This window comes from Pristis pectinata, chromosome 2 (genome assembly GCF_009764475.1).
Source record: "Pristis pectinata isolate sPriPec2 chromosome 2, sPriPec2.1.pri, whole genome shotgun sequence".
NCBI lineage: Eukaryota > Metazoa > Chordata > Chondrichthyes > Rhinopristiformes > Pristidae > Pristis > Pristis pectinata.
This window is the reverse complement of record NC_067406.1, coordinates 60,820,251-60,837,033: the sequence shown is the minus strand read 5'-3', so window position 1 is coordinate 60,837,033 and position 16,783 is coordinate 60,820,251. Positions and strand designations below refer to the sequence as shown.

Below are 16,783 nucleotides of genomic sequence, written 5' to 3'. Positions count from 1 at the left end.
AAACCAAGCAACTGACTAAGTTGGAACTGCACAGGCTTTAATTTATTTTTTAAAACTGTTTCTGAAACGTACATTTATGAATGCCAAACTTCAGGAAAGATGTGCAGGCTTTGCAGAGGATGGATTAGAGATTTACCAATCTGATTAAAGGCATGAGGCACTTTAGTTATGTGAATAGACTAGAGAAGCTGGGATTGTTCTTCTTGGAACAGAAGAGATTGCAAGAAGATCTAATAATGGCATTTAAATCTATTAAGGGTAAAGACAGAGTAGGAGAATGTACTGGCACAGAGGTCAAGAACTCACAGACATGGAATGAAAATGATTAGCAGAGTGGGACTAACTGGATTGCTCTTGTATACAACCAGTAAGGACTCAAAGGCCAAGTGGCCTCTTTCTGTAGTGTAACCATTCTGTGAACTTTAATTTCATGTATATTCTACACTGTATCCAAGAATTAAGCATTGCCATAGAATGGTATTAAGAGCTTGGGTTCAGTGAAATTAGGAACATATCAACCACGGCGTCACTGATTGGCAAAACAATAATGAGGTTGAATGGTATCTTCCCATTTCTATTATAACCAATGATTAAAGAATTTAATTGTGGTCTGTTACCTATTCTCTAACATATGAATATATAAATAAGAAAATGATGCCAACAGCAGCAAAATTTTTAAACAGCTTACCTTCCAAAGTCGATGAATACCTTCCCAAATTTCTTTTCTCCCTAGCATGCGAATTGAGTTTGAGTTTTTTGCTTTGGTTTTTTCTTGATATATCTGAGTCAAAAGAGTTTGGTCTATTTTGCCTAGATGCAGCAGATAATTAAAAAAAAGTTGAACAAACATCAGCTTGGTTGATATATATCATAGTTGTTAAATTACAAGACTGCTAATTCAGAGATCTGGATTAACAATATGGAGCTTTTTCTTCAATTCCCCCCCATAATTGCTGGAGAATGTTTAGTTAATTAACATACACAGAACTTTAAAAAAAAGCTAGCAGTTTGTTATAAAAATCCATCCAGTTGACGATATACTTCAGGGAAGGAAATCTGCCCTGTTACATTGACTAAATGTGACTGTAGACCATAGCAATGTGGTTATATCACAAATGCCTACTAAAATGGCCTCTTTATCACCTTCAAGGATCGTTAGTGGTAGGCAGTAAATGCTGGCCTTGCTGATTCTTACCTCACATAAGTAAAGAAAAAAATACTTATCTTACATTCTAAAGAAAGATCCAACTGCAAGGGTATTGTGGGAGTGCATAAATTTAAAATAATCTTATTAAAACAAAATTAAGCATAAATAGGACACAGATTTAATAATGGAATAGATACAATCAAAACTGAAAACTATAAAGACAGAAGGCACAAATTGAATTTACTAGGTAGAAATGTCCTCCCCTTGCCTTTTTAGCTTGGAGAGAAATGACACCTAGTGCAGCAAACAGTGAATTCACTGAACTATTCAAACAGAATTGCTTAGATTTTTGAATGAATAAAGTTAAGCCAGTTTGGCAAAAGCAAGTGCTTAAATAAGGAAATGGGCAAAAGGCTTGAATTTAGAAAAGCATACAGTGAGACAGGCAAAAAAAACCTAATAATACATGCGCTTTTCTGTGGTATTTCATGCAGACAACCAATAGATTGAGCCATGCCTGGTGGATACAGATGTTCAAGGTTATCAAAATGGAGGCCAACACCAAGGATCAAGCATGGCTGGTTGCCAAATTACAATTTTGGGTATACAAATGGCAAGTGTGTGTGTTGGGAAGGCTAGTATAACTCAAATGAAAAAAAAAAGCCTCAAAGGCAACACGGGGTCCCTCAGAAGACTTAAGGGGCTCAGCAGGGTTTCTTAAAGCGGATTGTGCCTTACGTAGGTTCAGCTGACATCAACATAGTTCTGCAAATTGAATGGTAGGCCATCACATTATTTCTAGAGAAGTGTATGCAATTCCCTCACCCAAAATCTCTCAATACTTAAAGAAACACTTACTAAAAGCTTTGTCATTAGTCTGACCATTAGTGAGAAGCAAACTTTGGACAGCTTCTTTTGCTGCAATAGATAGACCTTTTTTGGTGGCACACACTTGAAACAAAAATGAAATTGCAAAATCGTATTTCCAAATGTACAAAATAATTAGAAAGAGAAAAAAAAAGACCTAAAAAATATCAATGGTTTGACAACCTTAGAGTAAGAAAAAGCAGAATATATACAATATATACAAGAGTTTTCATTGCAACAAACACAAAAAAGGAGCATATATTCAAAAGAAAGACAATGAAATGAATTAACATAGAAGCCCAGGAGCTCAAACATACATTTTCACCTGCTATGAATTGTGAGTACAGATAAAGAAACCTACAAAGTATTCTCAGTTTTACAAAAAGCTTGAAGACAAAAGTGTACACTTTGGAAAACTTATATTAGAAAGACAGCATGTGGCGGCTTCTTGGAAGGGAAAGGGTTAAACATTTAAAGCAGATAAAGATATATACAGAGCAGGGCAAAAATTAATTTTAAGTGGCTCAAGCAAATTTAAGGCCAAATGAAAAAGTAAACAACCGTAGATGCTAGAAATCCAAAATAAAACAGATAATGCTAGATACGTATACTCAGCAGATTAGCAGCATCTGTGAAGAGTCAAGCAGAATTAACATTTCAGGTTGATGATCTTTCATTAGAACCGGGAAAAGTTAGAAACCAAACATGCTCTGAGAGAAGGCAGTACAAGGAGAGGATGGAACATTTCTTGAATCAATGATCATGTCATATCTTGAGATGCGTCTGCACATGATTTCTTGCTCCCTCACTCCAACAGCACTGACCATCATTATTTCACAGTTATCCTGGTCCATAGCTCCACTTCATTTTTTGCCAAATTCAAAGCTTTAACAAAAGTTATTTCTTTTTCCTTTCGGACAGCAAATCCTGATATTCCTCCAGATCTTTCTCCCCTTTCACTTTCCTCTGACTCCATTTCTCCCTCAGTCATACCCTTTGCTTTTTGCTTTCACTATCCCTTCTGACCTCCTCCTATTTGACCTCAAGCAATCAGTCATCAGCAGAAGCCTCAGTATCACAAGGAACTCTGAGCTCAACAGGAGGATGTATAATTCTTTCCCCACTGCTTTCACCTCTGAGCTCACTTCTTTAGTCAGGAGTCTTCACCCCAGACTCTTGACATTTTCTCCAATCTTCAGAATTCTTGATCCAGTTCTCATCCTCTCTAGGTCACCACTAAATGACAATGTGATAATGACTCTCCGAATTTTTCCACTGCACTTACTCATTTTAACCTATCCCCCTTCTAGAATTGCAGCACTCTGCTCACTTGTTAGCGCTTCTGAAGATAATTTGTCATCAAAAGCATTAACAAGGGTAGTACCCAGACTGAAGGCAATGGTCGATAGGACTTATTCTGGCTGGAGGTCCGTAGCCAGTGTGTTCCATAGGAATCCACTCTGGGACCTCTGCTGTTTGTGATATGTCTAAATAACCTGGATGAAAATGTAGATGAATGGGTTAGTAAATTTGCAGACAATACAGATTGGTGGTGTTTTGGATAGCGTAGAAGATTGCCAAAGGATACAGCACGATAAAGATCAGTTGCAGATATGGATGGAGAAATGACAGATGGAGTTTAATTCGAGTCTAAAAAAGTGTGAGGTGTTGCACTTTGGGAGATCCAATGTAAAGGGACAGTACACTGTTAATGGCGAGACCCTTAACAGTGTTGTTGTACAGAGGACCTTGGGGCCCAAGTCCATAGCTCCCTAAAAGTGGCTGCACAAATTGGTAGGGTGGTAAAGAAAGCATATGGCATGCTTGCCTTTGTTAGTCAAGGCACTAAGTTCAAGAGTTGGGAAGTTATGCTGCAGCTTTATAAAACTCTAGTTAGGCAAAATGTGGAGTATTGCATTCAATTCTGGTCACCCCATTATAGGAAGGAATGTGGAGGCTTTGGAGAGGGTACAGAAGTTTACCAAGATGCTGCCTGTATTAAAGGGTATGTGCTACAAGGAGATTTTGGACAAATTTGGGTTGTTTTCTCTGGAGCAGCAGAGGTTGAGGGGAGACCTGATAGAAGTTTATAAGATTATGAGAGGCATTGATAGACAGCCACTATCTTTTTCCCCAGGGTCGAGATGTCTAATACTAGAGGTCATACATTTAAGGAGAGGGGGACAAGTTCAAAGGAGATGTGCAGGGCCAGCTTTTTTTTTTAAGCAGAGAGTGGTGGGTGCCTGGAATGCATTGCCAGGGGTGGTAGTGGAGGCAAATATGATAGAGGAGTTCAAGAGGCTCTTAGATAGGCATATGAATGTGCAGAGAATGGAGGGATATGGACATTGTGTAGGCAGAAGGTATTAGTTTAAACTAGTAATTAAGTGCCACATTAGTTCAGCACATCATCGTGGGCCAAACGGCCTGTTCCTGTGCTGTGCTGTTGTGTGTTCTATTGTTGGTGTATGGTGAACTAATCTCTCCAGAGGCTGAATGCTAGCTCTCTGATATCTCTTTACACCTTCCTTTGAACCATGACCATCACATTACTGTCTCCCAATTACTTAGCTCGTTTTCTCTGGAGATCTTCCCTCCACAGCCTGCAGACTCAAAGTTCCCAAACCTGTCCTGGCCTGCTTCTCCCTTCATCCCAGTATCTACAAGCAGGACTGACATAGCAGACATTGCTTCAACCTGTTCTTGTCTCACAGAACTTATCTTTTCCCCAACCTGACTCAGTTTTCTGCCCTTGTTCACAGTCTTCCCAGTTACATCTGTGACACTTCCAATGCCCTGTAGCCTCCAGGCCCCAGCTGGCTCACATTCACCATTGAGATCCAGCCCACTACATCTCCATCCATCACCAGGATGGCCTGGGGGCCCTTTGCTTCTTCCCTGAACCAATCTCCAACCAGTTCCCCCCACCCCTCCACCAAGACCACCACTCCATCTGGTGTAACTCATTCTCAAAATAAACAAATCCTCCTCTAATTCCACACACTTCAATCAATTCATGGGTCCACACGTTTGTTTGAGATAGAAGGTACTTAGGGTAGATAGCCAGTGTCTATTTCCCACGGTAGGGATGTCTAAAACTAGAGGGCAGAGGTTTAAGGTGAGAGGGAGGAGGTTTAAAGGGGATCTGAGGGGTAAATTTTTCCACACAAAGAGTAGTTGGTATCTGGAATGGGCTGCCAGAGGTGGCGGAGGAGGCAGGAAGAGGCACCTGGACAAGGTAGCTGAATGAGCAAGGCAGAGGGATATGGAATTAATGCAGGTGAGTGGGGTTAGTATAGGTAGGCATAATGGTCAACATACAGTACATGCAGTGGGCTGAAGAGCCTACCTCGATGCTGTACAGCTCTCTGGCTCTATGGAACAATGCCATTTCAGTCCTACTCAGGTACCCCCTCTCATCTTTTTCTTATTGATCACTGTATTTTGCTGCTTCCTGCTCTTGTACAGAACACAAAAATGTCATCACCTTTGCTGCTAATTTTTACCCTTCTCCCACTTTCACCCAATCTCTGACAATTATCTGTTGCCATCTCAGCAGACAGGTTAGCTGTCAAAATTTATTACAAGCCCACAGACTCCCAGAGCTATTTTGACTACACATCCTCCTATCCTCCTTCCTGTAAAGAATCCATTCCATTCTCCAAGTTTCCCTAGCTCCTTAGTATCTGTTGTGATGACAGCACCTACTACACGAAGTGCTTCTGAGATGTATTCTTTCTTAACTGCAGTTTTACCTCCACCATAGTTGTATGGAATCTCAAGCAAGCCTATGCCATTTCTTGCAGTTCTGCTCTTACCCACCTTCTTCCTACCCTGATTAAGGACAGAGCTCTCCTTGTTCTCACCCACCCAGCCTCGGCATTCAATAGATCATTCTCCATAATTTCCACCATTTTCAACACAATGCCACTATAATCATTCCTGCTCTTTCAGCATTCCCAAGGGACTGTTCTCTTTTCGTTGCACTTCCAATGAAACTGCAGTAAATTTCCATATATATTTCCTTACAACTTAGACAGAGGCCATTTCATCCACTGAGTCTATGCCAGCTCAGAGCATCCCATTCCCCTATTAATTTTTCCCTGTAACCTAGCTTACCCACATTCCCTCTAGCTCCCCTCCCACTCTACCATTCACCTACACAAGGGCCAATTAACTGACCAAGTGGCATATTATTGGGACATTGAAGGAAACCAATGCACGCTGGGGAAACCCATGTGATCACAGAGAGAACATGCAAACTCCACCCAGACAGCACCAAAATCACAGAGTAATACACCACAGAAACAAACCTTCAGCCCAACTCATCCATGCTGACAAGGTGCCCACCTAAGCCAGTCCCATTTGCCCGCATTTGTTCTGTATCCCTCTAAACCTTTCCTATCCATGTATTTATCCAAAAGAGGTTAGGATTGAATCTGGGTCACCAGAACTGAGGCAGCAGATATACTAACTATATCACTGTATAAAACGTGCCCTATTGCTTCTTCCCTTCCCACTATCCAGAAACCCATGCACTCCTTCTAGGCAAAGCAGCAATTCACTTGTACTTCTTACAATTTAATGTAATACATTTGTTCATAACATGCTGTCCCCTACAGAGAAACCAAATGCAGAATGGCTCATTGCTTTGCAGAACATCTTTTCTCAATCCCCAAGAGCAACCCATCCCATCTCCATCTTGCGCACACACCATCTTTCGACTTCATTGGAGAAGTGCAAGGTGCCAATTTCAGCTCGAGGAACAGTATCCTGACCTTTGACTAGGCACATTGTAGCCCTCAAGGCTCAATGAATTGAACAATTTCAGATAAGTAGTCTTTTCAATTTGTATCAGAAGTGACCAGTTCTAATGAAAGGTCATTAACCTGTAACGTTAACTGTCCTTTTCTCACCACAGATTCTGCCCAACCTGCTGAATTTTTCCAGCAATCTCTTTTATTTCAGATTTCCTGCAACTGCTATATTTTGAAGCTCTCAGTTCCAGCAGTTTTTTTTGTTAAAAATCACTCTCCATAATTCTCATTTGTCTTCTTCTATTTAGATCTCTTTCAGACAGATCAGCTGCCATTAACAATCCTTCACATCCCTCTCCCAGCTGGCACCACTATCATTTTTGTCATTCGGTATCTCTTAGTTTCCACCCTACCTCAAACATTCTGTTTTGTTCTATCCACTGCTCCTTCTCTGCAACTTAAAACATGTTTGATTTCTAACTTTTCCTAGTTCTGTTCATCAACCTCAATGCTAGCTCTGTTGCTCTCTGCCCAGATACTGCCTGACCTATTAAGTAAATACAGCAATTCTATTTTCATGATGCAGAAATTAACCTCCTTCTCTAACATAGCGTTTGTGCTATTCTCAGAATCCAATCTGTTAGTATCTCTCAAGACTGTGCTCCATTTTCTCAGCCAAAATTTGAATAGGACTTGTTAACAATGCAAATTAAACATTACATTCAAGAATGCAAGATCAGATATAGAAGATTCCATTAAAATTTGTGATTTACCATGAGCTGTAAACGGTATTGAACTGATCGGGACAACATCATCTGGAATTGCATGCGAAGGGACCAGTTTTCCAAGATTAGAGAGGATACCTCTGCAGAAATTAGTGGAACTCTTGTTATGTTGTTCAGGTAAGCTCCTGGGCACAACAAACAGAACCATTTTATCTTGATCACACTTGGTCATTACACAGGCTTCCACTTCCTTCAAGCTTTCAGCTACCTAGAATTATTTAGAATTTATTACAATATTTTCACAATTAAATTCAGTAATCTTTATCAGTCTTGTCAAATTTAAACGAAAACAATCAAGAAAAGGGTCGCAATGTGAAAGAGTCATCTCCCAGGGGCAGATCTTGCTACAAGCCCTTTGGGATAGAGAATTCAAAATTTACGATCTTAAGCATAAAGAAATGTATTTTTAATCTCAGACCCAAATGACAATTCCTTACTCGAGACCATGCCCTTTTAGCTCAGGACCCCTACACTTCAGTAGCAGCCCCTCAACATCTACGTTGCCAATCGTTTGTTGATTCTTGAAGTGCTCAATTAGATCAATCTCATTCTTCTAAACTTCATTATAAGACAGTCTTACTCAGTCTCTCCTCATGGATCAATCCCTTCAAGCCAAGAATGAATTTAGTGAATCTATGGTGGACTGAGTCCAAGCCCAGTATGTCCTTTTATGGATAATGGAGATCAAAATTTTATCTAATACTCCAAGTGAGGTCTCAGTAAGGCCATGAAAATAAACTTTTCCTTTAGCTCAACCCTTTTACAATAAAATGCCGACATGCCATTTGCCTTCATCAGTGCTGTATCACTCTGCTTCCTTTGTTTTATGAACCATCATACCAAGATTCCATTGTACACAACAATTACTTGTTCCTTGCTATTAATGATTTGAACTGCAACATCCAAGTGAAACGCATCGATCGTGTGACACCCAGTTGGTAACTCTACCAAACTGAAAAAGACCTGTTCATCATGCCTACTGTTTTTAGTCTTTTAGCCAATAATCAACCTCTGCTAATATATTAACAAATCTCCATCCAATGAGCCCTTGTACAAGTGTTACTTGTATCGCATATGATAAAAATAGATTTACAATAGAATTACCTGCTGTATGCTTTCAAGATTTACACGTTTCCCATGACGTTTAATCTGGTTGTCTTTACGACCCAAATAATACATCAGTCCATCTTTGACAATTACCCAGTCCCCAGTGGCTCTCATAATTCCTGGGGACACAGTCACTTCATTGTTTAGAAAACACACACGTTCTTCACCACCTGGAGAAAAATTAAAGTACAAAATGCAATTCACTACCACATAACATTTATAAACAACAGATCTAGAATTCTGCTAGTAATGCATTCACATGGCCACTTGCCTTGGTATTAAAATGGTTATTTTAATTAGTGGCAATATTTCACTAACACAAATGTGCAACGCTATGAAAACCTGTATCTCCAATTATGCATCCCTTTAACAGACTGCATGAGGAAGCATAAAATGTGAAAACTTAAATGCACATAAAACTTCTGAACAGTGTAACTGAAAAAGATGCCAAGTAAATGGGGGAGATGAACGAGCTCTGCTCATCCATGGCAACATCAGCCTGGCTGAAATTATGTGATCTAATCCATTCCCTATGGTCTTCAGAGAGGACCTAAAACAGCAGGATTTCTGGGAATAAAGTAAGAATAACATAAAGAGGAGGCTAGAAGTACCAGGGGAAGATCCATCATACCTGCCTCCCAAAATCCCCACTATCAAAGAAGTCCATCATCAGTCAATCTGATTCACTCCATGTGAAATCAAGAAATGCTGGAATACTGCACAGGCTATGGGACCAGAGAACATTTAGGCTGCAGTATGGAAAAGCTGAGCTCTAGAAGTAGCTATATCTCCAGCTAATCTGCTTTAATACAGTAACAACACTTAAGTGATAATGTGGAAAATTGCCTACATATGTCCTGTTCAGAAAAAGCTGAAGAAATCAAATCTGAATGATGATTGTCCATTCAGCCTGCTTTCAATCAGTGATGGAGGGTATTGTTGACAGTGCTATCAAACGACACTTACTCATCAACAATCTGCTCAGCAATGCCCAGCTTGAGTTTCACAAGGACCACTCAACTCCAGACCTCATCATAGCATGGACCTACGAGCTGAAATCCAAAGATGTAACAAGATTACTGTCTTTGAAATCAAAGTAGCATTTGACCATGTGTGGCATCATGGAGCCCTAATAAAAGCGGAGTCAATGGGTTTCAAGGGCAATCCATTTCAATGGTTGGAATTGTACCTTGCACAAAGATCATAATTACTATGATCTGTGGGTATAAGAACAAGTTAGAAGCTGGTATCCTGTGGTGACTGACTCACCTCCTAACACCTCAAGGACTTTCTAGCCTCTAAGCATGCCAGGAGGACAATGGAATATCCTCCACTTGCCCAGATGAATACAACTCCAATAACACTTCAGAAGTTGGACATCACCCAGGACAAAGCAGTCTACTTTATTGGCAGCCCATCCATCGACCCCCCCCCCCCCCCCACCCAAACATTCATTCCTACCAACCACTGGCTACAGTGTTTGCCATCCACAAAGTGTTAGATTACTCCAACATTACTTCTCAAACCACATCCTCTACCACCAAGGACAAGGGCAGCAGGCACATGGGAACACGATCACTTTCAGGCTCCCTAAGTCATACACCTTCCTGCCTTGGAAAGATACTGCAATTCCTCCACCTTTCAGTTGTTCTAGATCTTAGAATGCTGTACCCAATTGCATTGTGGGAGCTCTTTCACCACAAAGACTACTGCAGTTGAGTGCTTAGCACCACTTTCTCAAAGACAACTAGGGATGGGCAATAAATGCTGTCTTTGCTACTAATGCCCACATCCCAGACATTAGCAAGCTCTTTAAAAAAAAGTTTTACTTATTTTTCATTCATCTTAAAAAAATTGTTGGCCCAGAATATCCTGCGAGTTGGAACCATGCATGTTCACCACAGATACACACATAAAGTCTGAACTGATCTTTTATAGATCCACCATTGTCAACTTTTGCTCTCAAGCCAGCACGGTCCTCTATGACAAGGTCCTGAAATGTGACACAACCTTGTGAAATATAGGATTAGCCAGCTATCAAAAAACAGATGACACAAAGACTGGTGGCATTGGGGATAATGTAGAAGGTTGCCAAAGGATACAGCAGGACAGAAACCAGTTCCAGATATGGGCAGAGAAATGGCAGATGGAGTTTAATCCAGGCAAGTATGATGTGTTGCACTTTGGGAGATCAAATATAAAAGGGAAAATACACAGTTAGTGGCAGGACCCTTAACAGCACTGATGTACAGAAGGATCTTGGGGTCCAAGTCCATAGCTTCCTGAAAATGGCTGCACAATCATTAGGGTGGTAAAGAAGGACTTTATTAGTTGAGGCGCCGAGTTCAAAAGTCAGGAAGTTATGTTGCAGCTTTATAAAACTCAAGTTAGGCCACATTTGGAATACTACATTCAATTCTGGTCACCCATTATAGGGAGGATGTGGAGGCTTTGGAGAGGGTGCAGAAGAGGTTTACCAGGATTCTGCCTGGATTAAAGGGCATGTGCTACAAGGAGAGTTTGGACAAACTTGGGTTGTTTTCTCTGGAGCAGCGAAGGCTGAGGGAAGACCTGATAGAAGTTTATAAAATGATGAAAGCCATAGATAGACAGCCGATATCTTTCTCCCCAGGGTCAAAATGTCTAATACTAGAGGGCATGCATTTAAGGTGGGTTGGGGGGGGGGGGGGGGGGGGTAGTTCAAAGAAGGTGTGCGGGGCAAGTTTTTTCTTTTACACAGAGAATGATGGGTGCCTGGAATGCACTACCAGGGGTGGTGGTGGAGGCATTTAAGAGGCTCTTAGATAGGCACATTAATATGCAGAGAATGGAGGGATATGGATCATAGACAGGCAGAAGGGACTAGTTTAATTAGGCATCATTAACTTAATTAGTTCCTGTGCTGTACTGTTCTATGTTCTAAATGACATTTGTTCTGAATTTAAATATAAAAACATTCAAAATGTTATTAAAAATCAGGTAGTTCCTTAAAAACTTTGAAAAATGAGCAAAATTTAAACACATCTTAAAACACCCAAGAACATATTAAATGTGTACAGTTATTTTAACTCAAAAATTGCAAATGCAGTTTAATGTCAGAGTGTATTCAAGAAATTACTAACAAAGGGCTGCCGGCAAATCAGGATTTCTGCATTCTTGCAAGAACCCCAAAACATTCTGAATAGAATGGCACTAACTCCAACATTTGACACTGAATGACAGAACTCGAGTGTGATCAATCAGAATGATCACTGTCAGTAATATCTTTTTCAGAATTATTCAAAACTCCTTCTTCCATCAAGGTCAAGAACAAACTAATTATTTCAGAATGAAGCTGTGAGAAAAATAAGTCTCTACCTATGAAAACTTGCCCCTCTCCTTCATGGACTACCTTGCCAGAGTCATCTACAACATCCAAAATAGTTCCTAAAAGAGGAAATCCTAAAGGCACATGGTCTTCACATCTAAAACACAAACAGAGATAACAATTAATCTCAAATGACAGTTAAGATACAAGCAACTTCTAGCATTCACAAACATCAATGAGCATTTTTTAAAAAGTAACTGATTCCAGGTTTACATTCTGTTTATGTCAGGGCAGTTAGATACCAATGATATAATAACTACTGGTGCTTTACATGGATCATCAAATATTATACCAAATTTTTGACATGACATGAATAACATATTTCGTAGGGAACAGAAGAGCACTTAGTGTCAATGGCCTGTCTTCTAAGAAGAACACCAAATTATTGGACTGAAAAAAAATTGTACAGCCTCTGCTCAGTTCAGTTACATGATTGAAATGGGCTGGATCTTTCTATCTTTTGCTGAAAGGTCCAATTGGATAGCTCTGATTGTCAAAGACATGTAAAAAATTAAAAATGTATTTTGTACAGCTGGGAAAGCCCTTCCCCCAGCTCTACAGGCTGTCAAAGGCTACTGGGGCAGGAACTCCTTACTGAATGAATCATTATAATCAAGGTTCATTTGCCTACTTGTGAACATGAAAGAAATCATTAAAATTTGAAGACAACTAAAGCTATTTGCTTGGTAACCTAACCGACATTTAAATCTAAAATCAAGTGCCAAAACAGTTCAACAAGTTATTGAGCTCCTTACTGTTCTGTGTGACTTTAGTAACATGTATTGGTGTCACGATGTGAACCAGCATGGACCCAATGACCTGAATAGCCTCCTGAGGTTATTAGTTCATCATGAAGAGTTTTTGGACACTCTCATTTTTCTTGTTTCACATCATAAATTATGCAGAATTACCGTTTGGTACTATGTGGGGTTTCTTCATGAATCTTGTAGTATGTGGCCCAACATGACACTTCAGTAATCCCATAAAGATTGAAAATTTGGGTTTTGTTTCCTTCCTCACGCCAATTTTTCAGTACATGTAGCGAAGGAAATGGTTCACCACCAAGTGCTAACACACGTAGCGAAGAATTAGCTGAAAGCACTACAGAAGTCAAAACTTTGGATCCAAAACTTTTAATTAATGTTGGGGTGGCCTGGAGAAAAAAAAGGAATTAAGTTGTCATTATATTTCACAATCCACATTAGAAAGATCTACATCCAGGTTTATAGCTGCCTCTTTACAGCTACTTATTGCCCGATTCCCAATTTTGTGCCCCCATTTCTTGAAAATCAGACTGTTATGAGATCCAGTTCTTAGAATATTGGCTGAACTTTCATATTCAGAAGATTATTCCTCAAATGTGAAGTTAGGTACCAAGTATTAGCGGGCTAATTAATTTGAGTGAGCATCACAGCCAACTCAATCCTGTACTTACATAAACATCCCAAAGAAGACTTTTCAATATGGGCTCAAAAAGTAGGGGTTAAATGACAGCAGTTCAAACCAAATGACGATAATCTACAGGAGCCGAAGATATTTGGGGAAAGATCAGATAGCAATCCATTTAGTGCTTTCAACCTATTTCACCATTCAGTGAGATCATGGCTGAAAACTGTGACCGAATTCTACATTACCAACCAACTTTGTTGCATACTCCTTCATCTTTGTCACATTCCCTTTCTTCAGTCTTAAGATTTAATGAAGTGACCTAGCCATTACTTGTCTTCTGAAAAAGCTGCAAGCTTCTACCATCTTTTACATGCAGAGTATTTCTTGGCTCTTGAAAGAGACAATTCTACAGTCCTCAAACAGTGTAAACAACTTTTCTCCTCCCTCTCTATCACTCACCTTTAATACCTTTAAAACTACAGTCAAATCATTCATTATCTTTCTAAATTCTAGGGAGTACTATTCCAGTTTGTATAATAAAGGTGTGGAGCCCAGGTATCATTCTGACAAATTATGCTGCACTCCTACCAAGCAGTTTGTTATTCATATAGTGCAATGCCCAGAACTATTTCCGGCATTGCAAATGTTAACCCATGTTTAGCTTTTGCAAACTTACCCCTTGCATTCTAACTCTCTAAATATTAGTACTCTGCTAATTATTTTGTTTCTTTTTAATATTTATGATGTAGCGGTTGCTACCGCGGAATAAAACAAGACTCTACTCGGAGGATTGCCAAACAAAACTGGTTTATTTTCCCGCCTTGCGCGGGCCCTTTAAGGGAGAATGTTCCCGCCCAAAACAACCGGCAATGACGTAAGTCCTACGTCATCAGGACTTTCCCGCGCGCGGGTTCTCCCCGTCGCTCGGAAAGACGAGGCCCGCCGCCATCTTGGGCCTCGTCGCTCCGACGCCGCGCGACCCGACTGCCGAGCCGGTTCGCCCGCCTAGACGGTGAGTCGCCACAATGACATTATAACAACTAGGTACTTGTAAATAAACTATAATTTGATATACAAATAAGTTGTAAGCCAATGTTATGTGACATACAGAACAATAACTTTTCACACCACCATACCTGCATTACAGACACCTTGTGATGACTAAAAAGAACCTCTGTTAGTCTCTTTGGCATCATTTTAATGACTGGTGGAACAATAAGCAGTGTAGCTCCACTGCACAGGGCCATAAATATTTCAATAATCGAGGGGTCAAATGTCAGAGGAGAGGCCATAAAAACTACATCATCTGATGAAATATCAAAGATTGACCTGCAAAACAAAATAGAACAAATTGAAAAGTAAAGCAGCAAAAATGAGGCTTGCTAAGTTTAACATTTTATGAAATATTTTACTGTAATCAATAAGATCACAGTGAATGCATAATTGGAATTGATTTGACATTGCAAGTCAGGAGTAAGTGATGGAAAACTTTCAGTATAAATTAATAACAAAACAACAAATTCATATCCCAATCTAGTCTGAGTATGGCTTTTGGTTTAATCAAACCACTAACTGTTAAACTATTTCAATCCTTTGTTGTCACTAAAGTAACAGATTCAATAATGACAAATAATTGCAATATCATAAAATATGCCTGGATGAGAAAATCCTCAGCCCATGAAAAAAGGATTAGGCAAGATAAATCTCAACCCTTCAGGATCACCAGAATTACCACCTTTCCATTAGAAAAAGAATTCCTTCATTTTTTGCATTAAGGCTTCTCAATTGTGGGATCAAGTTCTACTTTGGGCATTGGACCACAACAATCTAGGGTGAAGCTCCAGGTTAGTACTAAGAGAGTTCTGCACTGTGACAGGCTTTACCTACTTTCTCTGGTGGATGCAAAATATCTCAAGGCACTATTTAGAAGAAGAGCAGGGAATTAACTTGGTTGCATGGCCAATATTTAACCCTTGCAGCACTACAAATGTGATTTAATCATAGAGTATTACAGCACAGAAACAGGCCCTTTGGCCCAACTAGTCTATGCCAACCTGATCTTCTGCCTAGCCCATCTTCCCGCAACCAGACCATATTTCTCCAAAACCCCCCCACCCCCCCATCCACGTATCTACTCAAACTTCTCTTAAATGTTACAACTGAACCCGCATCTACCACTTCCAGTGGCAGCTCGTTCCACACTCGCACCAACCTCTGAGTGAAGAATTTTCACCTCAGATTCCCCTTAAGTATTTCATCCTTCACCCTAAACCCATGACCTCTAGTTCTAGTCTCACCCAACGTGAGGGGAAAATGTCTGCATGCATTCACCCCATCTATACCCCTCATAATTTTGTATACCTCTATAAGTTCTCCTCTCATTCTCCTGCACTCCAGGGAATAAAGTCCTAACCTATTTAACCTTTCCCCATAACTTAGGTCCTCAAGTCCTGGCAACATCCTTGTAAAGTTTCTCTGCACTCTTTCAAGCTTATAGATACCTTTCCTGTAGGTAGATGACCAGAACTGCACACAGTACTCTAAATTCAGCCTCACCAAAGTCTTGTACAACTTCAACAAAACATCCCAACTCCTATACTCAATGCTCTGATTTATGAAGGTCAATGTGCTAAAAGCTCTTTTTACCACCCTATCTACCTGTGATGCCACTTTCAAGGAATTATGGATCTGTATTCCCAGGTCCCTTTGTTCTACTGCACACCTCAGAGCCCTACAATTCACTGTGCAAGTCTTATCTGGGTTGTCCTCCCAAAGTGCATCACCTCACACTTGTCTGCATTAAATTCCATCTGCCATTTTTCAGCCCATTTTCCTTACTGGTCAAGGTCACGCTGCAAGCTTTGACAGCCTTCTTCGCTGTCCACTACTCCCCCAGTCTTGATGTCATCCTCAAATTTGCTGATCCAGTTTACCACATTATCATCTAAAGCATCAATATAGATGATAAACAACGGACTCAGCATCAATCCCTGCGGCACACCACTAGTCATGGGCCTCCAGTCAGAGAGACAACCATCTACTACCACCCTCTGGCTTCTCCCACTAAGCCAATATTGAATCCAATTGGCTACTTCATCCTGAATGCCAAGCTATTTAACCTTCTGGGCCAGGCTTACATGCGGGACTTTGTCAAAGGTCTTGCTAAAGTCCATGCGGACAACGTCCACCACTTTTCCTTCATCAGCCATCTTGGCAACCTCCTCAAAAAACTCAAAAAAAGACTGGTTAGGCATGACCACATGTGCCATGCACAAAGCCATGTTGACTACCAGGCCCCATCTATCTAAATACATATATATCCTGTCCCTTAGAATACCTTCCAATAATTTACCCACAACTGACG

General features: G+C 40.3%; 1 protein-coding gene across 4 annotated transcripts in view; it reads right to left on the bottom strand.

Annotated features, from left to right (window-relative positions):
• Positions 1-16,783, bottom strand: part of aasdh (aminoadipate-semialdehyde dehydrogenase) — a 34,970-nt gene that overhangs the window by 6,621 nt on the left and 11,566 nt on the right. For all 4 annotated transcript variants that reach the window (XR_007958173.1, XM_052038378.1, XM_052038386.1 and 1 more), the window contains exons 4-9: positions 14,556-14,748; positions 12,942-13,183; positions 12,021-12,127; positions 8,661-8,833; positions 7,545-7,764; positions 689-810 (exon numbers count right to left, since the gene is read on the bottom strand). Coding sequence is in view for 3 of the 4 variants with exons in the window: in XM_052038378.1 (XP_051894338.1) it covers positions 689-810; positions 7,545-7,764; positions 8,661-8,833; positions 12,021-12,127; positions 12,942-13,183; positions 14,556-14,748 (1,057 nt within the window). In the remaining variant the exon portion in view is untranslated. The remainder of the gene's footprint in view (positions 1-688; positions 811-7,544; positions 7,765-8,660; positions 8,834-12,020; positions 12,128-12,941; positions 13,184-14,555; positions 14,749-16,783) is intronic.